Source organism: Leopardus geoffroyi, chromosome X, assembly GCF_018350155.1.
Source record: "Leopardus geoffroyi isolate Oge1 chromosome X, O.geoffroyi_Oge1_pat1.0, whole genome shotgun sequence".
NCBI classification, from domain to species: Eukaryota; Metazoa; Chordata; class Mammalia; order Carnivora; family Felidae; genus Leopardus; species Leopardus geoffroyi.
In genome coordinates this window covers 42,477,715-42,501,745 of record NC_059343.1, presented here as the reverse complement: position 1 = coordinate 42,501,745, position 24,031 = coordinate 42,477,715, and the positions used below count along the sequence as shown (strand labels likewise).

The following is a 24,031-nucleotide window of genomic DNA, read 5'->3' as shown; positions in this document are numbered from 1 at the left end:
TTGTCTGATAGCGTGAAGTGGCTGATCTTTTCACTGGTGAATGAACAAGGGTATGAGGTCTCTGACTTGTTTAATGTTTTAGCTGTGTTTTTCCAGGTTAGTTCTTTGATCTGTTTCTCAATGCATGTCCTAGGATGTGAGATCTGTGATATTTTGTGAATGCACATCCCAGAGTGTTAGGTCTCTGAACGGTTTGTGGGGGTTATGTTCCAGGTCATCAGATGATGTTTTATGGGGGTATTTGCAAGCATTTCTGATTTGTTTGTTGGTATATATACCATGAAGTGAAATTCTTATGTTAAGGTCTACATATCCAAGGTGTGAGATTTCTGAGCTCATCCTGGGTGTATGTTTCAGATGTGAGGCCTCTGATCTGTTGCTGGGTACATGTCCCCCGTTGCCAGCTCCCTGAAATGATGTTTCTGGGTGTATTTCTATGCATGGGAGGACTTTCACCTCTTTATGGGAGGATCTGTTTGTGGGCATGTATCCCAGGATCTGAGCTCCCTGATATCCTTGAGACAGTATGCTCCAAGATTTCAGGTGTCCAAATTTATCTGGATGCATTTATCAGCATGTGAGGTCTGCAACCTGTTTGTTGGTTCATCCCGCAGGATTGAAGGTGTCTGGTGTGGTTTTGGTTGTATTTCTGGGATCAGGTCTTTGATCTGATTGTGCGTGTATGTCACATATGCGAGAGTGTAATCTCCTTGGGTGTGTTGGTAAAGGGCATGAGGTCTGATATGCATGTGTTTCTGTGTCCCAGTTTGTGAGGTCCCTGGTGTGTGTGTGTGTGTGTGTGTGTGTGAGTGTCAGAGAATGTGGGCCACTTTTCTGTTCTTTTTGTGTATTTGTCTCAGAGTTGGAGGTCCTAGAATGTGGAGCCCCTGATCTTTGTGTTGGTGTATATCCCACAGTATCAGGTTCCTGTTCTCTCTGGGTGTGTATGTCCCAAAGAGTGGGTTCTCTTATATCTTTGTAGGTTTAATTCCCAGAGTGTGAGGGATTTAGAGCCCTTTTGGAGCATTAGCTAGTAAATGTCTCAGAATGTGGCTCTCTCATCTTCTGCATGCCTGTCCCAGGGTGGAAGGTCTCTGATCTCTTTGGAAGTATGTAACTCCGGGTATGAAGTCTTCAAGTACATTATGTCCGAGGATGTGAGGTTTCTCTTTGTTTGTGCATGTATGTTCTGTTTGATCAAATGATGGCTGACCAAATATGTGCCCACCCCATTCCTGGAACTTATAAATATGTTGTTTTACCTGGAGAAAGGGACTTTGCAGATATGTATTAAGTAAGCACTGTGAGATGGAGCAGTTATCCTGGGTTACCCAGGAGGACTGATTCTAATCACGAGGGTCTTTACGTGAGGGAGGTAGGACCTTTGGGGTCACAGAAAACTAAGTGACAATGTACACTGAGACAGGGGGCCATGTGACGATGGAAGTAGAGTCACAGAAAGCAATGATATGGCAGGAGCAGAGATCAGAGGGAGAGAGAAAGAGATTTGAAGCTAAAACAGTGAACCCTCTGATCTCTTTGTGGGTCTTGCCCCAAGATGTCACTTCTACCATCTGGGGTATTTTCCGGGTGTATTTTTCAGCACATGGAGTGTCTGACTTGATCGTGGGTTTGAGGTCTCTGGTCTGCCTTTTTGTTTTGTATGCTCCAGCACGTGGGCTTTCTGAGCTGTTTGTCCATGTATGTTACTGGATTGGAGGTCTCTGACCCATGTGTGGGTGCGTGTTCAGGCTGTGAAGTCTCTCTAGAATCTTTCGTCCGTGGACATCCCAGGACATGAGCCCTTTGATGTTTTTGGGTGTATTCCCTGATGTGTGAGGACTGATCTGCTTCCAGGTGTGATTGGTAGGTTTTGAGGTATCTGCTCTGTTGGTATATGTCCAAGGATGTGAAGTCTCCAAGGTGTTCATGGCTGTATTTCCCAATGTGTGATTTTTCTGAGCTGTTTGTGGGTGTGTGTTTCAGAATGTGTCTCTCTCCACTTTATGTGTGTATTTTGCTGGTGGGAGGTCTCTGATCTGCTTGTGGCTGTCTTCCCAGGATTTCATGTCACTGATATGTTTCTTTCTTTTAATGTTTATTTGTTTATTTATCTTTGAGAGAGTGAGAAAGAGAGAGCATAAGCGGGGCAGGGGCAGAGAGAGAGGGAAACACAGAATCCGAAGCAGGCTCCAGGCTCTGAGCTGTCAGCACAGAGCCCCCAACATGGTGCTCAAACCTACAAACCGCAAGATCATGACCTGAGCTGAAGTTGGACACTTAACTGACTGAGCCACCCAGGCATGCCCCCACTGATATGTTTCTGAGTGTGTGTCTCAGGATCTGTTATCTGTATTCTCTTGGTAGGTATAGTCCTGGATGTGAGGTCTCTGATTTGTTGCGTGTGTTGCAGGATATAAGGTTTGTGAATGGTCTGTGAGTGAATTTTGCAGGACTTTATGTCTGTGAACTGTTTGAGGGTGTGTGTCCTAGGATGTGAGGTTTCTAATCTGTTTTTGTGCCGATTTCCCACCATATGAGGTCTGTGAACATTTTATCACTCTATGTCCTGGGATGTGGTATCTCTGATCTCTTTAGGTGTATTGTCAAACATTTGAGGTCTCTAGTCTTTTTGTGGATGCATTTCCCAGGATATCTTAGTGTATTTCCTAGAATGTACACCTCTCTGCTCTTTTTCCATGCATGCCCCAGCGGGTAGTATTTGGTTTGTTTGTGGGTGTACATCCCACGGTGTATGCTCTCTGATGTTTTGCGGGCACGTCTTAGGATCTGAAGTCTCTGTTATGACTGAGTATATGTCCTAAGACATGATTTCTCTGACCACTTTTTGGATTTATGTCACAGGATGAGCAGTCTTTCGTCTAGTTCTGTGTGTATGTCCAACTTGCAAGGTTTATTACCTATCTGTGGGTATCTGTCCGAGGGTGTGAAGACCCTGAGGGTCCGTGTCACAAGATGTCAGATTTGTTTGTGGGTGTACATCAAGATAAGAGTTGTCTGACCCCAGGGCGCCTGGGTGGCTCAGTCAGTTAAGCGTCCAACTTTGGCTCAGGTCATGATCTCATGGTTTGTGAGTTTGAGCCTCGTGTCAGGCCCTATGGTGACAGCTCGGAGGCTGGAGCCTACTTCCGATTCTGTGTCTCCCTCTCTCTCTACTCCTCCCCTGCTCATGCTCTGTCTCTCTCTCTCTCAAAAATAAAATAAACATTAAAAAAAAGAGTCGTCTGATCCCTTTATGGTTCTATGTCTCAGGATGTGAGGGTCTGTTCTTGGTATGTGTGTCAAAAGTGTGTGGTCTCTGATCTGTTTGGGGCTCTGTGTCCCAGATCGTAGGTTTTGACTTTTCTTTGTCCCAGCATGTAAGGCCTCTGAGGTGTTTTGGGTTTATGTCCCAGGATTTGAGTCTCTGGTCTCTATGTGCGTGTAGGTCCCAATATGTGAGGTCCCTGAGCAATTCTTTGGTTTATTTCTCAGGATACAAGTGCTCCAAACTGTTTGTGGGTGTATATCCTGGCATGTGAGGTATCTGATATTTTTATGTGCATATGTCACATAGATTGAAGTCTATGTGGGGGCGCCTGGGTGGCTCAGTCAGTTGAGCGTCCGACTTCAGCTCAGGTCATGAACTCTCAGTCTGTGAGTTCAAGCCCCACGTCGGGTTCTGTTTCTGTGCAGACAGCTCGGAGACTGGAGCCTGCTTCAGATTCTGTGTCTCCCTCTGTCTCTCTGCCCCTCCCCTGTTCATGCTCTGTCTCTCTCACTCTCAAAAATGAATAAATGTTTAAAAAAAAAAAAAAAAAAAAAAGAAAAAGATTGAAGTCTATGTGGGTCCCTGGACATGGCCCTGAAATAGTCATGGGTATCTATCTCCACTTGTGTGTTTTTTTTTTTTTTTTTTTTTAATTTATTTTTTTTTTCCAACGTTTATTTATTTTTGGGACAGAGAGAAACAGAGCATGAACAGGGGAGGGGCAGAGAGAGAGGGAGACACAGAATCGGAAACAGGCTCCAGGCTCTGAGCCATCAGCCCAGAGCCTGACGCGGGGCTCGAACTCACGGACCGCGAGATCGTGACCTGGCTGAAGTCGGACGCTGAACCGACTGCGCCACCCAGGCGCCCCTCCACTTGTGTGGTTTTGATCTTCCTGTATGTCACAGGATGTGAGGTCTGTTCTTTTGAGGTGTGTATTTCCTAGAATTTAAATTTTCTGAGCTGTTTTGTGTGTACATCCAGGGTGTGAGGTCCTTGATCTGTCTACATGTATGTGTCCCACAATTTGAGGTCTCTGAATGCTTTGATGCTCTGCATCTAGCATATTCTCTGAATTCTATTTTGGTGTCTATACCCTAAGTCTTGGAAGGATTTCTGAATCCTAGATCCAAGGGTTCTGAGCTTTTTCTGGTCTACATTCCAGGGGTGAGTTCACTGAGATGTTTGGGTGACTATGTCTACACTGTATGATCTCTGAGATGTCTGGCCCCTGTGTTCTAGAGTATGTGGTCTCTGAGCTTTTTCTGCTTGAGAGTTTGACATGTTCGGGGGATATTTTCAGGTGTAAAGTCTCCTCCTTTTGGGACATCTCAGTCCCAGAGTGTGATACATCTGACTCATTAAGCATTTGTTCCAGGGTCACGGTCTCTGAGCTTTCAACTGGAGGGAGAGGGGTGCCAGTTAGTCAGTTTTCTGCGCTGTTTGGAGGTCTTTATTCGGTGTGTGAAATCTCTCAACTCTGACGGTCTGTGCAGAGTATGGTGTCTCTGAGCTACTTAGAAGTCCCTCCTTTCAGGTATGAGGTGGCTGAGCTGTTTGGGGTCTGTGACCCTCATATGAGGACTCGGGTGTGTTTGAGTGTCTTGGCTCAGGGTGTTTCTCCCCCCTCCTGTCTTGAGCCCATGTCCCAGGGGATTAGTTCTCTATGATGTGGGTTTGTCTCTGGGTTATGATTTTTTTTTTAGAGCAGTTTAGAGCAGGGTCTGTGTCAAGTTTGAGGTCTTTATACTAATGTCTTTATACTTTCTTGGGCCTCAGAGGTGCTTTACCCTCTGTGCCCCAGAGTGTGAGATCTCTGATCTCTGCATTCCTGGGTGTTGAGTTCCCTGTTCCCAGGGGTGAGGTAGCTCCTGTTGGGAGAGTCTCAGGCCCAAGGTATGAGGTCTCTGACTTACCAGTGGTCTGTTTCCAGGGTTTGAGGTCTCTTGAGTGGTTTGGGGTTCTGTTACTAATGACATCTCTTGGGTGTTTTTTTTTTTTTTTTTTGGTGGGGAGGGTCTTTGTCCAGGATGTTATACTTCTGAGCTGGGTATGGGGGTGCATTCGTGTCCTAGAGTGTAATGTTTGTTAACTCTGAGCATTTTGGTATTGTATGTCTGATAGGTGAGGTCTCTGGCCTGTTTGTGGGTCTGCTTTCCAGATTGTGAGGTTAATGAACTCTTTGAGGGTTTCTGTCCCATTATAGGAGGTGTCAAGCTGTGTGGGCATACATCGCCAGGGTGTGCTGTCTCTGAGCTCTTTTTGTGTCTGCCTTCTGGGTTAGAAGTTCACTGGGTTGAGAGCCTGTGTCCACAATGTGACATCCCTAAGCTGTTGTGGGTCTGTGCCCCAGTCTCCTCTGTTTGTGGCAGACTGAATAGAATGTGAAGTTTCTTGGCTCTTTGGTGATGTGTCCATTGAGCATCAGGTATCTGAAATCTTTCTGGATAGGAGTACAAAGTGGGAGTTCCATAAATGGTTTAGGGGTCTGAGTTCAGGGTATATTTCTGAATCATTTGGAGGTCTGTTGAGAGTGTGAAGATTCTGAGCTGCTCGGGGATGTAACCCTAGGATAGGTTTCTAAGCCGTTTGGTGTCTGCGTCCAGGATATGTGATCTCAGAGCCGTTGGGGGTCTGTATTACACGGTGTGAAGTCTCTGAGCTATGTAGAGGATTTGTATCTACATTTTCAGGTCTCTGAGATTTTCTGGGAACCACAATGGAAGGCCTCTGAGCGGTTTGGGGATCGGTCTCTGTGTATGAAGGCTCTGAGCTATTTTGGGGAAATCTGCATCCAGTACATGACGGGACATCTGTGAACAGGAATCTGTATCAAAGGTGCGAGATCTCTGAGCTGGTTTAGGGCCTGTGTTTCAGTGTGTATGATTTCGGGGCTCTCTTGTGTTCAGAGTAGGTCTAAGCGGTCTGGTGGTCTGAGAAGAGGGTGTAAGGTCTCTGAACTGTCTGTCCATCCTTATCCCAGTTTGGAAGTTCTTTTGAGAAATTGGTGGGTCTTTCTTTATCCCTAATTGTGAAGCTTTGTGGAGGTCTGTAATCAGATTTTCAGGTCTTTGAGCTCTTGGGGAATGTGGGTTACAAAGTGTGAGGTCTCTGGGGTTTGGTAGTCTTTCCTAGGATGTCCTGAGTGAACCGTCTAGGGGTCTGTGTCAGAAGGTGTGGGGTCACTGAGCTGTATGTATATAGATGTTTCCCAGGGCTGGAATTCTTTTTTTTTTTTTAATGTTTATTTTTGAGAGAGAGAGAGAGAGAGAGAGAGAGAGAGCACGAGCAGGGGAGGGGCAGAAAGAGAGAAGACGGCACAGAATATGAAGCAGCCTCCAGGTACTGAGCTGTCAGTCAGCACAGAGCCCTGACAGGGGGTTTGAACTCACAAACCATGAGATCATGACCTAAGCCGAAGTCAAATGCTTAACCAATTTAGCCACCCAGGCATCCCAGGATTGAAATTAACAAGGATCTATTTCTGGGCTGTGAGACCTCTGTGCTCCTTGGGGTCTGTGTCTAAGGCTTGAGCCTCTGAGTTATTTGTGGTGCTCTGTTCTAGGTAGAGGTCTCTGGGATATTTAGTGCTCTCTTTTCCAGGGTGTCCCTGAGCAATTTGTGGGGGGGGGGGGGGGTCTGTGTCCAAGGTTTCGGAATCATTTAGGGATCTGTGCTCTGAGCATGAGGTGTTTGGGCCATCTATGTCCAGAGTGTCACATCTCCACTTTGGGAGCACTACCCCAGGATGTGAGGTCTCCAACAAAACAGTTTGGGAATTGATGATCAGGGTGTGAAGTTTCCGAGTGGCTTGGACAGCAGTATCCCAAGTTGTAGGTCTGGGAAATGTTTGTGCATCTCTATCCCAGAAAGTTGTTCTCTGACGTGTATGGGGTCTGAATCCTAGTGTGCAAGGTGGCATTCGAGGTCCTGGAGCTCTGTGGGAGTCCGTGTCCCACAGTTTCAGTGCAGCCTGAGTTACCTGGGGTGTCTAGATGCGAGCTCTCTGAGCTGGAGATAGATAATCCAGGGTGTGAGGTCTCAGAGGTCTAGGGTCAATATCTGGGTATAAGGTCTATGAGCTGTTTGGAGGCGTGTGTCCTAGGTGCCCTGTGAGGTCTTGGACCCATTTAGGATTCTGTCACCTGTGTGCACAGTCTTCAAAATAGGTATCTGTGTCACAGCATGTGAGGTCTCTGAACAAACCAAAGGGCACTGGCTCACATTCCCGACTGAGGGGTGATGAAAACAAGTTTATCAGGAATGTCATCTCTGTTCTCGGTTTTCTACCCTGGCACCTACAGGCACTCAATAAGTATTTGCAGAAAGTTTCCCCCAGCATGCGTAGACTTTTCCCTTTGCAGTAGGTAGGCTCTGGGTTCAAAGCCTGTAAGAGCAAGGGAGGGTCCAGCTCAAATTATATCCTATTTCTGTATTTCCACTGTCTTTATTTCTCTTAGTGATTTTTGTTTATGGTAAATGGTAATAGTCCATTTAAACAACAGTGGGTTTACTTCACTTTTACAGTATATTTGAAAAATTAAAAGGCAAGCTTATTTTAGGTCACACGTTACATGGGTGATGGTGCAAGTGGTACCCTGTAGGGAGCATTGTACCAAATGGCTGCAGTCTGAGGAAAATGTTCCCAGGCACCCCAGCACCCAGCCTCTTGTGCCCCCCACCCCCACCTACACAACGCCTTCAATCCCCACACCTTGCTTTGTTCAGTCAACGATTTGTTTTATTGATGCCCACCCCAGGCTGGGTAGGGCCAAGGGATATACAACAGGAGAATCAGATTCAGTCCATGCCTGAAGGTCAGTCTGGGGGGCAGGAAGCACGGACACAGACAGACACACAGACACACAGACCTGGCATCTGGTGGCAGGGCACACAGTCTCACGTAGGGGCACTCTGAGCACAGGTAGTCAGGGAAGGCTTCCTAGAGAAGACCTCATGGGGGAAGCAAGGGGGCAAGGCAGCCATCAGAGCCTTTGCCTTCTGTACGTTTGCGGGCAGGTCACTTTTGAGGCCAGCGGACCGAAGGGGAGTGCAGAGGGCTGGGGCTGGCAGAGGCTTCCCTCTCACCTCATCGTACCCTCATGGGTAAACCATGCCCGCCCCACCCCCATTCTTGGCCTGCACTTTACCTTCTGCCACATGCACCCTTTCCTGGGGTCCACCTCCATAGTTTCCAAGGCTTCCCTGAGACAATCCACGTGGAGCAGGTGCTCTGCCCAGTGCCTGGCACCTCATCAACACCCCATCAATGCACATTTTTGTCCTAAGTGCTATCTACAGCCTAGCTAGGTCTTGGTTCCAGCTCTAAGTAGTCCCAGCAGTCATCATGCCCCAGGTCAGGGCTCCCATTACCCTCCACACTCTCAAGAGCCCCGGGTGCCTTTCTATATGCACTCCCAAGGCGAGTTCAGACCCAGCCCACCTTAAGCACTGGCAAAATCTGGACTGCCTTCCTCTCACTGGTCAGTGGGCCGTGAGCACCCACTTCTCTTCCAGTGGCATAAGAACATCCATTTCTCAGCTGTGCAACCCTGAAAAAGACCCTAGGACTCTTGGGCACGACACGACCCGGTACAGGAGCATAAGCAGAAACCAGCCGCAGCCCCAGCCCTGGAGATCCCCTTTCTTTCACTAGTACGAAGTTTCTGTGGTAGGGGAAACATCTGGGCTGGGAACTCCAGGCTCCGATGTCCGCCTGCCCTGGGACTGCTTCCCCACACCCTTGGGGCAGTAGGGAGAGAGCCTGCAACAGACCCAAGTTCCAGGCAGAAGCAGGTGCAAAAACAGTTCTATTCTGGGGCTGGGCTGGGGCTCATCCCTTGGACTTCCTGGATAGGCCATGATTCTCAGCTGCAAAAAGTCCTGGTGTTCTGAAATTACTTCTGAAGGTGGGTGGGGGTTTGTAAGTGCAACCCACAGATGGGGCTGGGACAGGGAAAAGGGGCTCCTAGAGTCAGTCAGTCCTCACCGCAAGCCCACAGGCCCAAGCACGGGGCAGGTGGGGGCAGGTAGAGGCAGGCAGGAGGCCCAGGCAGTCATTCCTCAACAGGAGGGCAGCGGTGGGTAGGTGGGGCAGGTGGCTTTAGGCCCCCACTGTCAGTCTGGTCTCAGACTTCAAAGGGCTAGAAGAGGTATTTGCGGCAGGATTCAGTCCCACACTTGCATTCAATACGGACCCGCTTCTTGGGGGAGCCGGGGAGCCCGGCCAGGCCAAAGTTGGAGTCCATGCGGGTGCTCTCCATGTCCACGGGGTCCACTGTGGAGTCACAGCCAGGGAAGGCAGGGGGGAGGGGACTTGTTAGAAGGCCAAGGTGAAGTGTCCCGCTGCCCTTTTCACCATAAGACCCTGGAATCTTGGGTGCTGGGAGCACATCTGGGATTTGGGTCAGGTGGGGGTTGTGGGGTTGGTGGTCTGGGCTCAGCACTGGTGGTGGATGGGGTGTTCAGGTGTTAGGAAGATGGCTGGAGGTAGGGGTTTTGGAGGGAGGCAGGGGGCTGTCAGGGGGAGGGCCATGTCAAACAGAAGTCAGGAATGGTCACCTAGACGTCCAGAGGGACATCTGAACTCTCCTGTCAAAGATCTCCCCCCACCCCTTGAGTGTCTCCGAGGTGGCTAGCTTGTCAAGAAGGGGACTGGTTGGAGACCCCAAGAGTGTCCAGATGCTTGGAATGAGAAAGGCCAAGGGGGTTAGGAGTGGGCAGGGTTGGGTGACTGGGGAAATTCAGATGAGTCAGGAGGAATATCTGCACTCTCAAGCCAAACATCCTCCCCAGGAGTCTTTAGGAAAAGTCTGTTTGAGTGTCTCAGGGTTGGGGTCCAGGGATTGGAAATGAGGGGACCCCCGAAAGGTAGGCAGAGGTCCAGGAATCCAGATGGGAGGCTGGGAGTCAGGAAGAGCATCTTAAAGCTCCTTGGGGAGGGGTCCTTGTGTCCCATGTCATTGTATGCCCCTGCCCCCAGTCCCTTGCCACCCCCACCTTGCATGTTGTAATCAAAGGTGAGCTCCTCGCCTGCCCGGATGGTTCTTGTGGCAAAGAAAGCGATGCGGGGCAGTCGCTCATCAAGGTTGTCTATGAAGACGTTGTACACCTGGAGGTTGGGGTCACACTAGGCGAAAAAGAACAGCGGGAGGGTGAGGAGGGGCCCCAGCCTGCTCCTCCCGACCCCCGCCCGCCTGCGGGGTACCCACACTGTGGTTGACAAAGTGGGAGATGTTGCCATAATAGGCTGCATCCACGGTGTACACATCCTCCACGTAGTCCAGGTCGAAGAGGTAGGTGGCGCCCTGGCGGTCGTAGATCTGGCCCCGCCGCTCCGCCTCCTCTGAGGTAATGATCTGGGGAGAGGGCCGTGGGGGAGGGGAGAATGGCCAAGAAGGCTCAGGAAAACCAGCACAGCTCCTGACCCCCAGCCTGGCCCCCCCGGGCCAGGAGAACAAGTGAGCAGAGCTGTGGCTGGCTCAGCAGGGGTAGCAGGTATGGACACATGGGGGGGGGGGGCTGTGATGCAGAGGGTCTGTGAGCCCCCCTGAGAAGGGAGCTGGGCCTCAGCTGCCCACCACCCATCCCTCCTCAGGCCTCTGGATGGCATGGTGTCTCTCAATGGTGGACAGAGGCTGGCCACAAGGTCCAGGAGTGAGACAAAGAGACCCATAGTGAGACACGCTAAGCAGATAAAAGGTAAGAAAAGGACCCAGGGCTCACAGAGAGGTGTGGGCGAGTGGGAGAGAAAGAGAGAGGCTGCAAGAGAAGAGAGCCTGAGGTGCTGTGAGACCCAGCACAAGAGAAGGCACCAGCGCTGGGCTGCGAACAAGGAGGAGCGGAGGACACGGAAAGGAAAAAGTGGCCTGGACCAGTGGGAAAGGGAGATGGAATGAATGGAAAGGAGACTCAGACAAGAGAGCTCAAGGCAGAGACTTAGACAGAATCTTAACACTAAAGACCCTGGTCCAGAGAGAAGATCAAGACCCCTGTTGAGAGTCTAAGATAAGATAGCAAGAAAGAAGCAGAGGCCAGAATCTCACAGGCAGAAGGTGCAAGAAAGGAGGCAAGAACACGGGAAAGAGACCCTCCTTCAGCCCTGATGCTGCACAGTGCCAGCAGCCAGGATCTAAGACAGCAGTGGGCATTTCCTCCTCCCCAGATGGGTCCCTGGATGTCCTGGAAAGCCCCCGCCTCTCTGCCCCTCGTGTTCCCTCCTCCACCCCCAGCCAACCACAGCCTTGCCTTCTGGTAATTCCCAGGCACAGTCAACCATGCCCGACTCTGGATGAGGGTCTTGTGGACACCAAGACTTCCTGCTCCTCAGCCTAGGTTGCCTCCAGACTGGGGCAGATCTCATTCTCCACCCCTGGGCTTCCAGCTACCTCTGTGAACCCCTCAGAGACAAGTGCCCGCACAGCACAAAGCAGAAACACCATGAGTACCCTTTATTTTTAGTCTGCTTTCTAGCCCAGTAACCTATCCTCAGTCCTGCGGAAGTCCTAAAAGCAACTCCAACACTCTCTTCCCCCCACATCCTTTCTTCCCCCCTCCCTTCATCAGAGACCCACTAGCCACCACCACCCCTGCCACTCGACACAAACCCAAAGCTGCCCTGGCTTCCTTCCTTGCTCGCCCTCATGCCAGCCATGACCATGCCCTTCCTACTTCCAGTCCTCACCACCCTCCACTTTTGCCAGCCAGGATGGCTGCACTGGTATCCGGTCTCCACCCTGCCTCTTACACCAGCACCTCCAGCCTCTGCTCTGATCCAATTCCTAATCAACACCTTGAGAAGACCAGGGTCTACTCCTCGGGCCACAGTGCTCACTGCCCTGCACTCAAGCTCCATTCTGAGGAACCTGCCTCCCTGACACTCCCAATTTGTGCTGGTTTGTTCACTCATTCATTCACTCATTTTTTTATGAGGCCTATCCCATGCCTGGTCCCAGTGCTCAGGGGCCAGTGTCTGCAGGGAGAGAGACAGGGACCAGGCTGGGCCCCTGTTGGGAGTCACAGTTGGGTCAAGGGAGACACAGGAACCAGGCTTGGTCCTGGCCCTCAGGGGTCACAGTCTGGTAAAAGAGAAATGGATTTGGATACCTGCAGTGCATGATGCTGATCGGAAAACACGGTGCTTAGGATTCCCAGGGCAGTAAAAAAGCAATACACCATCTAAAGCAAGCTACAGGTCAGAAAAGGGCTTTGACACCAGGTTGAAGAGCGGGGACTCTCTCCTGAGGGATGCAGTAGGAGCCACAGAAGTGTTCTGAGAAGGAGTTCATCAGGGTCAGTCTCCCTTCACCTCCTGAGAACACATACTCTTTCCTTGTGGAGTCAGCACAACAGACGTGACTTCTCTGCACTATTCTTGAACCTCCCGATCCCCAGTCGCTGTGAGGAAGCTGCTGCCTCCCCGAAGCTCTCTGAAGCCCTGGGACTGAAGGGCAGCCTCTGCTGGCTCACAAGCATGCTGGGTGGTGTCCGAGCCAGCTATTTCCATTCCACATCCTCCCTGGTCTCCATCTTCCCGCCTGTTCTGCCTCTACCTGCTCCCCGAGTCTCACCAAGAGTGAGTCACAGGGTGAGCCCTCCAGGGCACAAACGGCTCCTTTTTGGTCTTCTTTCCAATCCCACTCTGTAAGGGCGGGTGTGCCCTGAAAATTCGGAAACAGAGCAGGCCATGTCCCTGCTCCCTAGCAGCTCTCCAGAATGACTGGGGAAGACAGATGGGCTATAAGCTAGCAGCCTGGAAAGGGTGTTGACAGTGAACAGTAACCAGAAGACTTAGAGTCTGGTCACTGCTCTGCCCCCATCTGGATATGGGATCCTGAATGTTCTCTCCTTCTGCCTGTTTCCTCAGCCAAAACAAACAAACAACAACAACAACAAAAAACCCACAACCCTTCACCAGGTCTGGCAGCACACCAACTTTAGACACTTCGACTTTCTATTTTACCTATTAGCCTGATGACTCTTGAGCACATTACGATACCTCTCTGGGCCTCAGTTCTCATCTGTAGAATGGGGGTGACAATGACAATAATCCCAACTGGCAGGAGCTATTGCTGTAAATATCCAATGCAATCGGGGTCGTGAAAGAGGTTTCACTTTTTGCTTTAGTTAGGACACGGAGCAATGTTAGGAATGGCTGAGTAGTGATTTTGTCCGAATCTAACATGCTCCCTTATTTTATGTGCCCTTTCCCAAGAAAGGAAAAACAGCTAATTAAATGATGCACCATCATTTAATTAAAATAATTGAGACTCATCTTCATTTCAGCGTCGTTAAAATATGAAGAGAATTCAGGTTTCAGAATGGATAAAACAGGCTGTTGTTCTCTTCTGGGTGAGGGTGGGGATGTTCGGACAGAATGTGGAAGGGTGCGAAGGCAAGGAAGGGCAGCTCACGTATGTGGAGGGGCTGTTGGTGCAGAGACGGGAGAGTGAATGTTATGTCCAGAGCGTAGAAGGATAGCGTGGTGAACAGGTATGGGGTGCATGCCCTCCATTACAGGACATCAGGTAGGGTCTGGGACAGCACCATAGAACGGAGTAAGTTAATAGTTCTACAATGAAATTCATGAATATTCACCCCAAGTGGGATAAATAAACTACAAATAGGCCCCTATCAGGTCTGGTTGGGTTTTATAGCCAGATAGGTTACAAAAAACTTTGGGGTTTCTGAGCATTTGGGATTTTCTGGATTTTGGACTGTAATGGCTAACACATATTGAAGGCTTACTATTAGAGGGCTTCCTCCAAGTGCTGCACACATCATAACTCATTTCAATCTTATAACAAGTAAATGATGTGGCTGCTACTATCACCCCCATTCTACAGACTGGGAAACAAACACAAAGAGGGTAAGTGACTGCTGCTGAGTGGTGGAGCTAGGCTCCAACCTCAGGCAGTCGGGCTCCAGGGCCCTGCCCCCCCCCCAACCATTTGGCTGTGCTGCCTCCTTACGGGGACGCACAAAGAGGAGTTTGGCAGTGTTTGGGGGCCTATAGTGCCATCAGGAAACCCCACAGCTATGAGAGTGTCAGAAGGGGGCCTGGAAGTCACAGAATGTGGCAGGAAGGAGGCCAAGAAATAGCTTGAGGAGAGTTTGTGGAGTGGGAAGAGTGGGGACTGAGGTGAGAAGCCCCGGAAGCCCCAATGTTTATAGCATGGAACAGCAGACACGAAGAAAGAGCAGCCAGAACAGCATCCTGACCAGGGGACTCTGGGGTGCCTGGGGACTGTGGACTCTCCCTCCTCTTCACTTGTCAGGATCCTCTGTTATAAAGAACTTTTCCTCAAGATTGTCAGTACAGCAAGGCTGGAGACACTCCCTTCTCTGAACTGTCAGGTTCCTGTGGGGGCTGGATACCTCCTCCTCCAGACTGTCAGGGGCTCTGGAGTGTACACACATATTTCTTCAGACTGGTGACATCCCTCTAGGCTGTTAACATCTCCTCTACACTGTAGCATCCCTCCGAGGTCTGGACACCTCCTCCAGAGTGTAAGGACACTGAGGATGTGGACATTTCTTCCAGGCTGCCAGAGTTCTCTTACGTATAAACCTGACCTCCTTTAGACTGTCCTGATCCCTCTGGGGTGAGGACACTTCTTTTTCCTGACTGTCAGGACAGTATGGGTGTGGACACTTCCTAAGTTGGACCACCAGGGTTCTCGGGAGTGTGGAGAGCTTGCTCTCTTCCTCCTGGTCACTCTGGGACATAGACCTCTCTTCCTGCAAATTGTCAGGACCCCCACCCCAGACTGTCAGGAACCCTCTAGGGTGTGGCCACCTCCTCCTCCCCCAAGACTGTTAGGTCCTTTGATGTGTGGACATTTCTTTCACCAGACCATCAGGATTATCTGGGTGTGGACTTCCTGTCTAGACTATCAGGGTCTTCTCTGCAGTGTACACTGCTCTGCCTCTAGGTCATCTCTGCTCCCTGGAGTTATGACTCTATAGTTCATCACTGGAAGCCTCTCCCCTCCACCAGTGTCATTACTATAGTGTGGACACCCTTAGGTGTGTGTCCCTTCCCAACCATATCACACCCCTAAGAGACCTGTGTAAACAGGAAGATATTTGGGTTGTCACCATGACAGCACACACATGGATTTACATGGTCAAAACCCAGGGGTGTTAAACGTTCCCCAATTCAGGAGATAGTCCTACAAAAAAAGAACGGCTCCACCCCCAAATGCCCACCACATTTCACCTTAGAACATGACACCTGCTGTTATAGAACCTTGCTGGTTACTCGAACTCCTTTTGTTTTCCACCTGGGCATATAGCTAAATCACAGTTCCCAGCCTCCCTTGCACCGAGGTTGAAGCCAGTGACTCAGTTCCAGGCAGTGGGTGTGGGCAGAAGTGATGGGTACCGTGTCCAAGCCTGGACCATTAGCAACCTCTCCTTCCACCCTCTCAGCCCACTTGCCAGAAATGCTGAGTGAGGATCAGGGGTGGCTTGAAGGCACAGCAAAAACACAAGAGGGAAGGAGCCTAGGTGGCCACACCACTGTATAGAAAGATACTACCCAAATACCCATGATGGACTGTTATAGGAGCAAACAGACTTCTAGTGTGTAAAGCCACTAAGATCTGAGGGTTGTTTGGTATATCGGTTAGCCTGCCTAATACAGCTGACCCTTGAATAACACAGGTTTGAACCCTGTGGGTCCACTTACATGCAGATTCTGACAAATACAGTGTAATACCGTAAAGGTTACTTCTTCCGTTGTAAGAATAGAGTATATAATACACGTAACTTATAAAATATGTATTAGTCAACTGTTTATGTTATAGGTGAGGTCAACAGTAGGCTGGCTATTAGTAGTGAAGTTTCTGGGGAGTAAAAGTCACATGCAAATTTGACTATATGTGCTGGGCGCCCCTAACCTCCCCCTCGCCCCCCCTCCCCTGTGTTGTTCCAGGGTCAACTGTATACACAGGCTTTCCCCAGTGTCCCGCAAGTCTGGAGAAAGAGGCAGCCAACATAAGGCATGTCTACATCCTACTCCAGAGTGATCGTGTTCCTTTGGGCAGATTAGTCAAAGGTGCTCCTCCTGGTTAGACACTGCTTGGTGGTAAGGTGGACCCTTGTGAAATGAGAAATAGTGCCTTTTTGGGTGACGCAACCTTGTGCCGACCACAATGCCTGTTAAAAGAACGCTGCCTGGATTTCAGTTCCCACTTTCCTCGTTGCTAGGTACCCTTAGGAGGTTAAACCCAGTCCAGAAGTACTTCAATGTGCTTTCAACTACCAGCTTGAAATACGTGCCCCTGCCAGGGTGTCCCTATCACACTCAGGTTAAACACCCCCACCTTTCCCTGGACAGGAAAAGCAGGGAAGTCACAGGCACACAGTGAGGCGAGCTGGGCACACACAATGGGAACACATGGTAGGAAGAGCTACACACGCGCGCACACCACACCGGGTCCCGGGTCCCGTCTCCCTACCTCTCCCACGTACTCCATGACGAAGCTGTTCTTGCGGATCTTCTCCAGCGTGCGGACACCCCAGCCACGCCCATCATCCGTGCGGAAGATGCAGAGGTCATAGCGGATGCCTTTCTGTACCACGCGGTTGGGGCAGTCATAGCCGCAGCGGCAGCGGGAGTTGCACTCGTAGATGGGCAGCCCGGCGCGCAGCCGCACCTGACCCTGGTCATTATAGGCAAACTTGTGCAGTGATGCCCCAGGGCAGCAGCCTCCAGCGGGTGCCCACAGACAGTCCTGGCACTCACAACCCACTGCCACCTGGTTGAGGGTGATGCCCTCACCCACACGGTACTCGTTGATGTATACGAAAGCCCGCGGGGGGCCGTCCAGGTCCACCTCGTTCTCCACCGTGATGCGTCCCAGGTGGCTGCGTTTGGCATTGAGCTCCTGCTCCCAGCGCCGGAGCGCCCGCCTCTGCTTGGCCTTCTGTACCAGGTAGTTGGCCAAGCTTGGGTCCAGGTGCCGAGGTGGCTTTGACCGTTGGTGCCGCCGGAGCAGCTCCCTTTCTAAGTCCTTGTGGAACTGCTTGAGAATGCGCACACACTTGAGATTCTGCCGTGGCTCCCAGGTGCTCTCTGAGTCTGGGTATCCACGCCATTTTACCAGGTAATACTCTTGTTCCTGTTGGGGGACCAGGGGGTGGAGGGGGGCACCATAAGTGGCAAAACCCTTGGACCAGCACTCCTGGGACTGACATCCCAAAGCCAGTGGAGAGCACCCAAACCATCCCCTCATCTCTTCTGGAATGACTCCATGCAGTGGTTAAAAAGCATGGGCTCTAGGGGTGCTTGGGTGGCTCAGTTGAGCAGCTGACTCTTGATTTCGGCTCAGGTCATGATCCCAGGGTCAAGGGATTGAGCCCTCTGTCAGGCTGCGCCAGGAGCATGGCACCTGCTTGAGATTCTCTCTGTCTTGGTCTCTGTCTCTCTCTCTCCTCTACACCCCACCCCGCCATATAAAGAAAAAAACATGGGCTCTAGACTGAGTATCCCTAGGTTCAAATCCCATTCTCCCCCTTATTATTGCCCAAATTCCAAGTTTTAATTTAACCTGCTTCCTCCTCTCTCTTTCCTCTCATCAGCTCCCTCCCTCTAGCTGTTCAGGCCCCAACTCTTGGAGTCATGACTGACTTCTCACTCCCACATCCACCCTCAGTAAACCCTGTCAGCTCACCTTCACACTACATCCAGAATCCGACCACTTCAAACCATCGTCACTGCCACCAGTGTCAACCCTTGCCTGGATTGCGGGAGTATCCTCTTCACTGGCCCCCCCCCCAAGGTCTACCCTGGCCCCTACAGTCCATTCCCCACTCAGCAGCCAGAGGGATCTTTTCTTGCAGAGAGGCAGTTATACGATACAGTTTAACTACACAGATTCTACAGTCAGACCCTCAATCTGCTGCTCCCTGGCTGTGTGGCCTTAGGCAAGTTATTTAACTGTGCTGGGCCTCAGTTTCCTCATCTATAAATAAGAAAAAAAGCTAACATTTTTACAGTATTCAGTATGTAGTATGTACTGTTCTAACCAGTTTAATCCTCATAACTCTATAGGAGCTAGACATGGATAGTCATCATCTCCACTTTACAGATGAGGAAAATGAACCACAGAGAATCTGTGTAAGTATCCCGGGGTTACAGGGCCAAAACCTGAACCCAAGCATGCTGGCTCCACTCTTTATCCTGCCATTACCTCCTCTGGCACTGGTAATAGTTCCCATTTTGCATTGTTGTTGGGAGGATTAAAGCAGTTTCTGAGAGGAAGTGCCCAGCCCACTCAAAGTGCTCAATAACCGCTAGCTATCATCATCTCTAGTCCTGGACTCAGCATCTCAATCTTTGGTCTGTATTCCTGTGGAGGTGGCAAGGAGACTTATTTATTTGAGGATTCATTCTGGCTCCTGCCTCCCTGAGGAAGCCACTTAGTTTCCTCACCTGTAAAACAAGGATGATCTAAGAAGGCCTACTAATCCTAATTTTTTAAGATCAGAGGAGAAAACTCCCTTTGGAAACAGATGCAGGCAGTGGGGAGCAAGGGGGCAGTAAGCCAGCTTCCTTGACACACCCCTGCCCTGGCCATAGTCACCCCAGACTCACGCGGATCTTTTTGTAATCACACAGGTACTCGACTTCAAAGTCATAGAGATTCCTCTTGGAGATGCCGAGGGCAGGGCAGGAGAGCTTGGCCAGGCGACACAGGTCCTGTAGCTGATTCCAAGAAGACTTGCAACACACACTGCAGCCTAGAACAAGGAGGCCAGAAAGAACTTACTGGGCATCCTGGTGAAGCCAGGGATCAAAGGGGACCTCAAATCCTCTTTGGAACTTCTGAGTGAGATTTCATCCACAGGCTTTACCAATGCTAAGACTCTTCTACCACGAAATTGTGCCACTTCCTTCAAACCCCAGTGCTCATTCCAAAGCTACCCCTAGTACAGCAGACCTCAAAGCAGACCTGCTGCAGGGATTGTCCTAAAGCAATCTATTCCCAGAGCTTCCGTACTGTTCCTAAAACTGCCCCCAAACCTGCCTTGGGTTCAGGACCTAATCATCCCTCTCCCCACTTAGCAAAATAAAGAGAACAATCCCCCACCTCAGTAGGGTGCATTGCCCCAAGGGAATGGGTGGGGATGGGATTACAACCTCTAGGCACCAAACAAAAGCTTAACTGGAAAGACTGGTCGGGATCCCTTATCTGAAACTCCTGGGGCTAGAGGTGTTTAGGAATTCAGATTTTCTTGGATTTTTACAAATGTAGTTTTAGGTATACCCCATACATTACCTAACACCCTCTGTGTGGTCAGGGACATCAATCCACAAACATATTAATAGTTCTGCAGCAATAATCAGAATTTTCACATTAAATAGAAATAAAGAGGCAAGACAGTCCCACTTTACAATCCAGTTTTGCCACCAAATTTAAGTTTTCAGGGCTTTTTAGATTTCAGGATTATGAATAAGAGATTGCGGAGTGGTATTAGATTTCAGGAAGCTTCCTTGAATGATTAGTCTGGGTGCCTTAAACCTACAAGGTACATTTTTTCCCACGGCATTTTGATGGTCTGTCTCATCTACATTTCTCTGAAGGGTAAAGCTCACCCAAAGGAGTATGCTCTGAATTCAGGAACCAGCAGAACAGTACAGGTTATTGACAATTCTTTTAAATATAACTGGAATGTTTCTGGGGTTGCCAGAAATTTTCAAGACGTGGATTTAAAAAAAAAAAAAAAAAAAAAGGGCTTCTGATTCAAGGCACAATGTGCTTTAGAAGCCATTTTATCAAATCGTTTCACAGGAACATTTATTCTAAATGCAGTCAGCCCTCATCCTATTATTATTCTCTACCTCCCATTACGAAAACCAAACATTTGAAGTCATAACGAAATACTATAGACGTCACCCTCAAAATGTACAAGAGCTTTGCAAAATTATTTCGTGTGCACATCCCCCCTCCACTTAGGCAGGCCTAGTGGAGACTCAAGCCTGTGCCCACGCTTTCCTCTCCTCCCTATGATGACTCTCCCTTTCAACCCCCTTAACTTGCATTTGAAACCCCACTGAAGCGGTCCCAAGTAACATCTCCAGCAGCTGGCTCCGCACTGACCACAGGTGGATTCCTACCCCTCAGACGTCCCCCTCACACTGTGGACCCCATCCTCCCCGCAGCTCTCCTCACCCAGAGGAGCCAACCCTCCCCAACATACTGGAAAAGTCACCCCTCTTTCCCTGCACACGAGGGAGTCCAGCTCTTCTATTAGAGAAGCCCCCTTCCCCTCTTCCTGGGGGAGTCTTCGCTACAGCAAACCCTTCCCCCATCACGCTGAAAAAAGATACCCTCTCCCTGAAGAGTCCCCTGTCCCCTCACTCTGAAAAGGAGGTCCGTCCCCTTCCCTTCCCTCCCCTTCCGGCGTCTCGCGTGGACACCAACCGGGTAACGGTCACCGGCGGCCGATTTTCCCGCGCGCGGGCGCGGCCTCCCCGACAAGCCCCCGCGCGTGCGCGCGCCGACTGGTCGCGATCAGAGGCGCGCGCCCCCCTCCCGCGTCCCCACTTAGCCCCGCGCCCGCCGCGTTCCGAGGCACGCGCCCCCTCCCCTCAGCCCCGCCCAGCCCCGCGCGCCAGGCCCGGGCTCCCTGAGCCCCATCCTTTCCGCGCCAGGCTTCCGGCTCCCGGCTCCGTGGCCTCAGACGCCGGGGCCCCGAGCCCGCGACGCCACCCCTCCAGCCCACCCAGCCCGGCCAGCAGGCCCGCGCCGCTGCCGCCACTGCTTCACCTTTTAAATTTTCCGCCATCTTTCCCCACGGCTAACGACATTCGGGCCTAACCGGCCTCGCGAGAAGAGAGCTCGCGCGGGCGTGGCCGAGAACACGCAGCCTATTGGCCGCGCGGCGCCGCGAGCAGCGCCCGCGCGGACCAACCGGCGAGCCGTGACCGGACCCCTCCCCGCCACCCCGCTCCGTCCCGGAGGCGGGTGCTCGCCAGAGCTTTCCCAGAGTGCGTCTGGGCGGTGGCGGCGGCGGCGGCAACTGAGTTCGCCGGAGGCCCTGCCCGTACGCAGGCCTATTACGTCGTCAGCCAATCACGTTGTCAGCCCGCCGTACGGGGGATCCTCTGTCCTGTCAGACCCCCAATTATCACCGTCAGTCAGTCGTCACCACATTTTAACCCAAAGCAGGCCGTGACTCTCAAGATGGACTGTCGCCACGGACAGTCCCCAGACTCGAATCAGACAATGGGCCCATCACCGCAGAGAACTGTTTAGACTCCGCCACCACCATCCCCCCCTTCACGCTCTACCAGTCAACAGCAGCAGCATCCATTCCTGCCTCCAGGCAGACACACGGCGCTAACAACTACCCTGTCAGCCAACCTGTCATTCCCTCTCTCTCTCTTTCATACAGTCCAGCAGCCGCTCTCTCCATTTACTCTTGCTCTAGGGGCAGCTCTGAATCCCCCTGGGGAAACTATCTCAGAGCCACCAGCCATGCCCTCAGGCAGGCCGTGATTATTACTTCAGGACAGTCTGTCACTGTCAGCATCTTCTGTCGCCCTCTCAGGCAGTCACGCATCCAATGCTACTTGGTCACTCTCTAATTCCCTCGGGTTACTCCTCATTCACACCGGGATCAGGCAGTTATTCCCTCAAAGCAGTCACAGCAACTAAAGCCTCCACGCCACCTGACAGTGGCTCAGCAGCCTGTCCCTTCTCAGGCAAGGTATGCCCAACATTGGTCAGTCATTCAATCAGTCTCCTCTGACCCAGGGGGCTGCCTCAAGGCGGCTTTGATTCCAGCCTGGCACAGCCATTGAATCCAGCAGCTACACTGATCTTTCAATTGGTCAGCTGGCCTGTGACTCATTCGCTGCCCTTCATCATATTGTCAATCAGCCAGGCAGCCATTCTCAGCATCTGACTACAGGGTCTGTCAAGCATGCCGTGATTTGGCCAGGGTGGACAGTCACCAGATACAGCTACCTATCAGACAGTCACAGATCTCTCCATCAGGCAGCATGAAATTCCCTCTTACGCTTCATCAGACAGTATAACATCCAGACACTCCCTCAGGCCAGATGTGACTCCTAGCAATAATCAGGCCATTCACAACGTCCTGCCACCCAGGCAGGCAGCCTGGCAGTCTTTCAGGAGGCTGCCCATCCTTTACACTATCTGACCACCAACCAGCCCCAGACAGCCCCAGGCAGGCTGGTGTAATTTAGTTACACATTGAGTACCCCACAGCATCAGGAAATTGCACCGTCAGTTCCTCAAACTGCCCCTCTCCCTGTTGGTCCATGAGTTATGTAGTCAGTTATACAGTTAAGCAAATGGCCTGCTAAGTCTAGCTACGAGCTAGTTGGAGAAACGGCTGGTCAGTCTGAGGTTGCATGTCAGCCCCTGCTTACCACGAGTGGAACAGTCAACAGCGCACGTCCCACCAAGCATCTTCTTGCATTCATTATTCCTTCTAGAACACATGCTGGTCTTCGCATGTCCCCCAGTCTCCCTGGACGTGCAGAACTTTCCCATCCCAGGAGTCCAGGACTCCTGTCCAACCCACAAGGATGATTTAAAGCATGACTGAGCCTGGGGGGGGGGGTCATGTAGGGGGTCCGTGGGTGTGGGGAAACATTCCTTTGTTAAGGTTAAAACTGCCAGTTATTTAAGGAGCAACAGCTGCATTTATTCAGGAATAGCTGAGAATTGCAATGCAAGACTAACAAGGTGTGGCAAAACCATATGCCAGTTCAATAAACAAAAGAGAGGAAGGTTACATTCTGGAGAAGGAGGAATTTGGGAGGGGTTGTTTGGAACCAAAGTCTATTGGATAAAAGTAAGAGTTCCTAGTGATGATGGGTTGTCATTGGTGAGTTGCAGGACTAGTCTGTTTCTTGTAGGAGATACAATGTACATCTTTCCCTGCAAGGGGCCTGTAATTGATCATTCTTGCCTTTTGACATACTTCTCTTGGGGGGGGGGATGTAATTGACAACCTTTCTTGTAATTGATATTGAGTGGTAAGCTTCTTCTACCAGCCTCCCCTTCTAGCATCCTGAGTCCATTTTAGAAAGGTTTCCCTCTATTAATTTTTTTATACCTCGGCCCAACCCCAAACATTGTATATAGTGTAGTGGATCCTGGAGCCTAGCTATCTGGTTCAAATACTAGCTCCATCATTGTGTGACCTTAGGCAGTTTCTTCATCTGTAAAACCTCAGATGAGTGACCTTGGGGTGGGGGCATCTCTAGCTCATGTGGAAATGAATCTTTCTCGACTAGCATCTGTTCAGATATCAAAAGTAAGATGCCACCTTGTTATTACTGTGTCCCACTCCCAGCCACTTGTCTGTTCATTCAGCATTAATTTAGTGCCAACTGTGTATATTGCCTTACCTAGTGCTGGGGCCAGTATAAGGTCTTTTCCATTCCAAGCTGTACAGGTTTGATCTGTTTTTAATGTAAACCTCATATTTGATTGTACTACACATACATGAGTGCACAGACCATGGGTGACCAGTATCATGAGTTCTCACAAGCAAACATCCATGTGGAACCAGAACGCAGGTTAAGGAACATCCCCAGCCAGCGTTCCAGGAGCATGTCATTTTTAACATCTCTGAAATCAGGCTGCATCTCTCAAGCACTGGTGAGTCATAATTCAATCCGCAGTTTTTTGTCTTTCTTAGTGATACATAAAATAATGGGGCATTTTATAATCAGCGGTGACTCAGGATCAGTGACAACCGGTAAGAACAAGA

General features: G+C 50.6%; 1 protein-coding gene across 3 annotated transcripts; it reads right to left on the bottom strand.

The window, feature by feature from the left end:
* Positions 1 to 7,990: 7,990 nt before the first annotated feature.
* On the bottom strand, positions 7,991 to 22,792 carry SUV39H1 (SUV39H1 histone lysine methyltransferase). 3 transcript variants are annotated; one of them, XM_045470775.1, is made up of 6 exons: positions 22,680 to 22,792; positions 18,873 to 19,018; positions 16,735 to 17,397; positions 10,483 to 10,629; positions 10,271 to 10,400; positions 7,991 to 9,548 (listed from the first exon to the last, which is right to left on the bottom strand). In XM_045470775.1, exons 1-6 carry the CDS (start codon positions 22,750 to 22,752, stop codon positions 9,415 to 9,417), a joined length of 1,293 nt encoding a protein of 430 aa, XP_045326731.1. In that variant the 5' UTR covers positions 22,753 to 22,792; the 3' UTR covers positions 7,991 to 9,414. The 3 variants fall into 3 exon arrangements, with proteins under 3 accessions (XP_045326731.1, XP_045326734.1, XP_045326733.1); XM_045470778.1 differs by lacking the exon at positions 22,680 to 22,792 and adding an exon at positions 21,049 to 21,326; XM_045470777.1 differs by lacking the exon at positions 22,680 to 22,792 and adding an exon at positions 20,480 to 20,638.
* Positions 22,793 to 24,031: the final 1,239 nt, after the last annotated feature.

Bases quoted from the DNA above. Each gene is read 5' to 3' on its own strand.
- SUV39H1 (XM_045470777.1), bottom strand. From the start codon at position 20,591: ATGGGGGAAGGGTTTGCTGTAGCGAAGACTCCCCCAGGAAGAGGGGAA. The intron at 17,398-18,872 runs GTGAGTCTGGGG...GTCCCCCAACAG, and splicing joins GTGATTACAAAAAGATCCGC to GAACAAGAGTATTACCTGGT. The intron at 9,549-10,270 runs GTGGGGGTGGCA...GTGACTCCACAG, and splicing joins CTTTGATTACAACATGCAAG to TGGACCCCGTGGACATGGAG.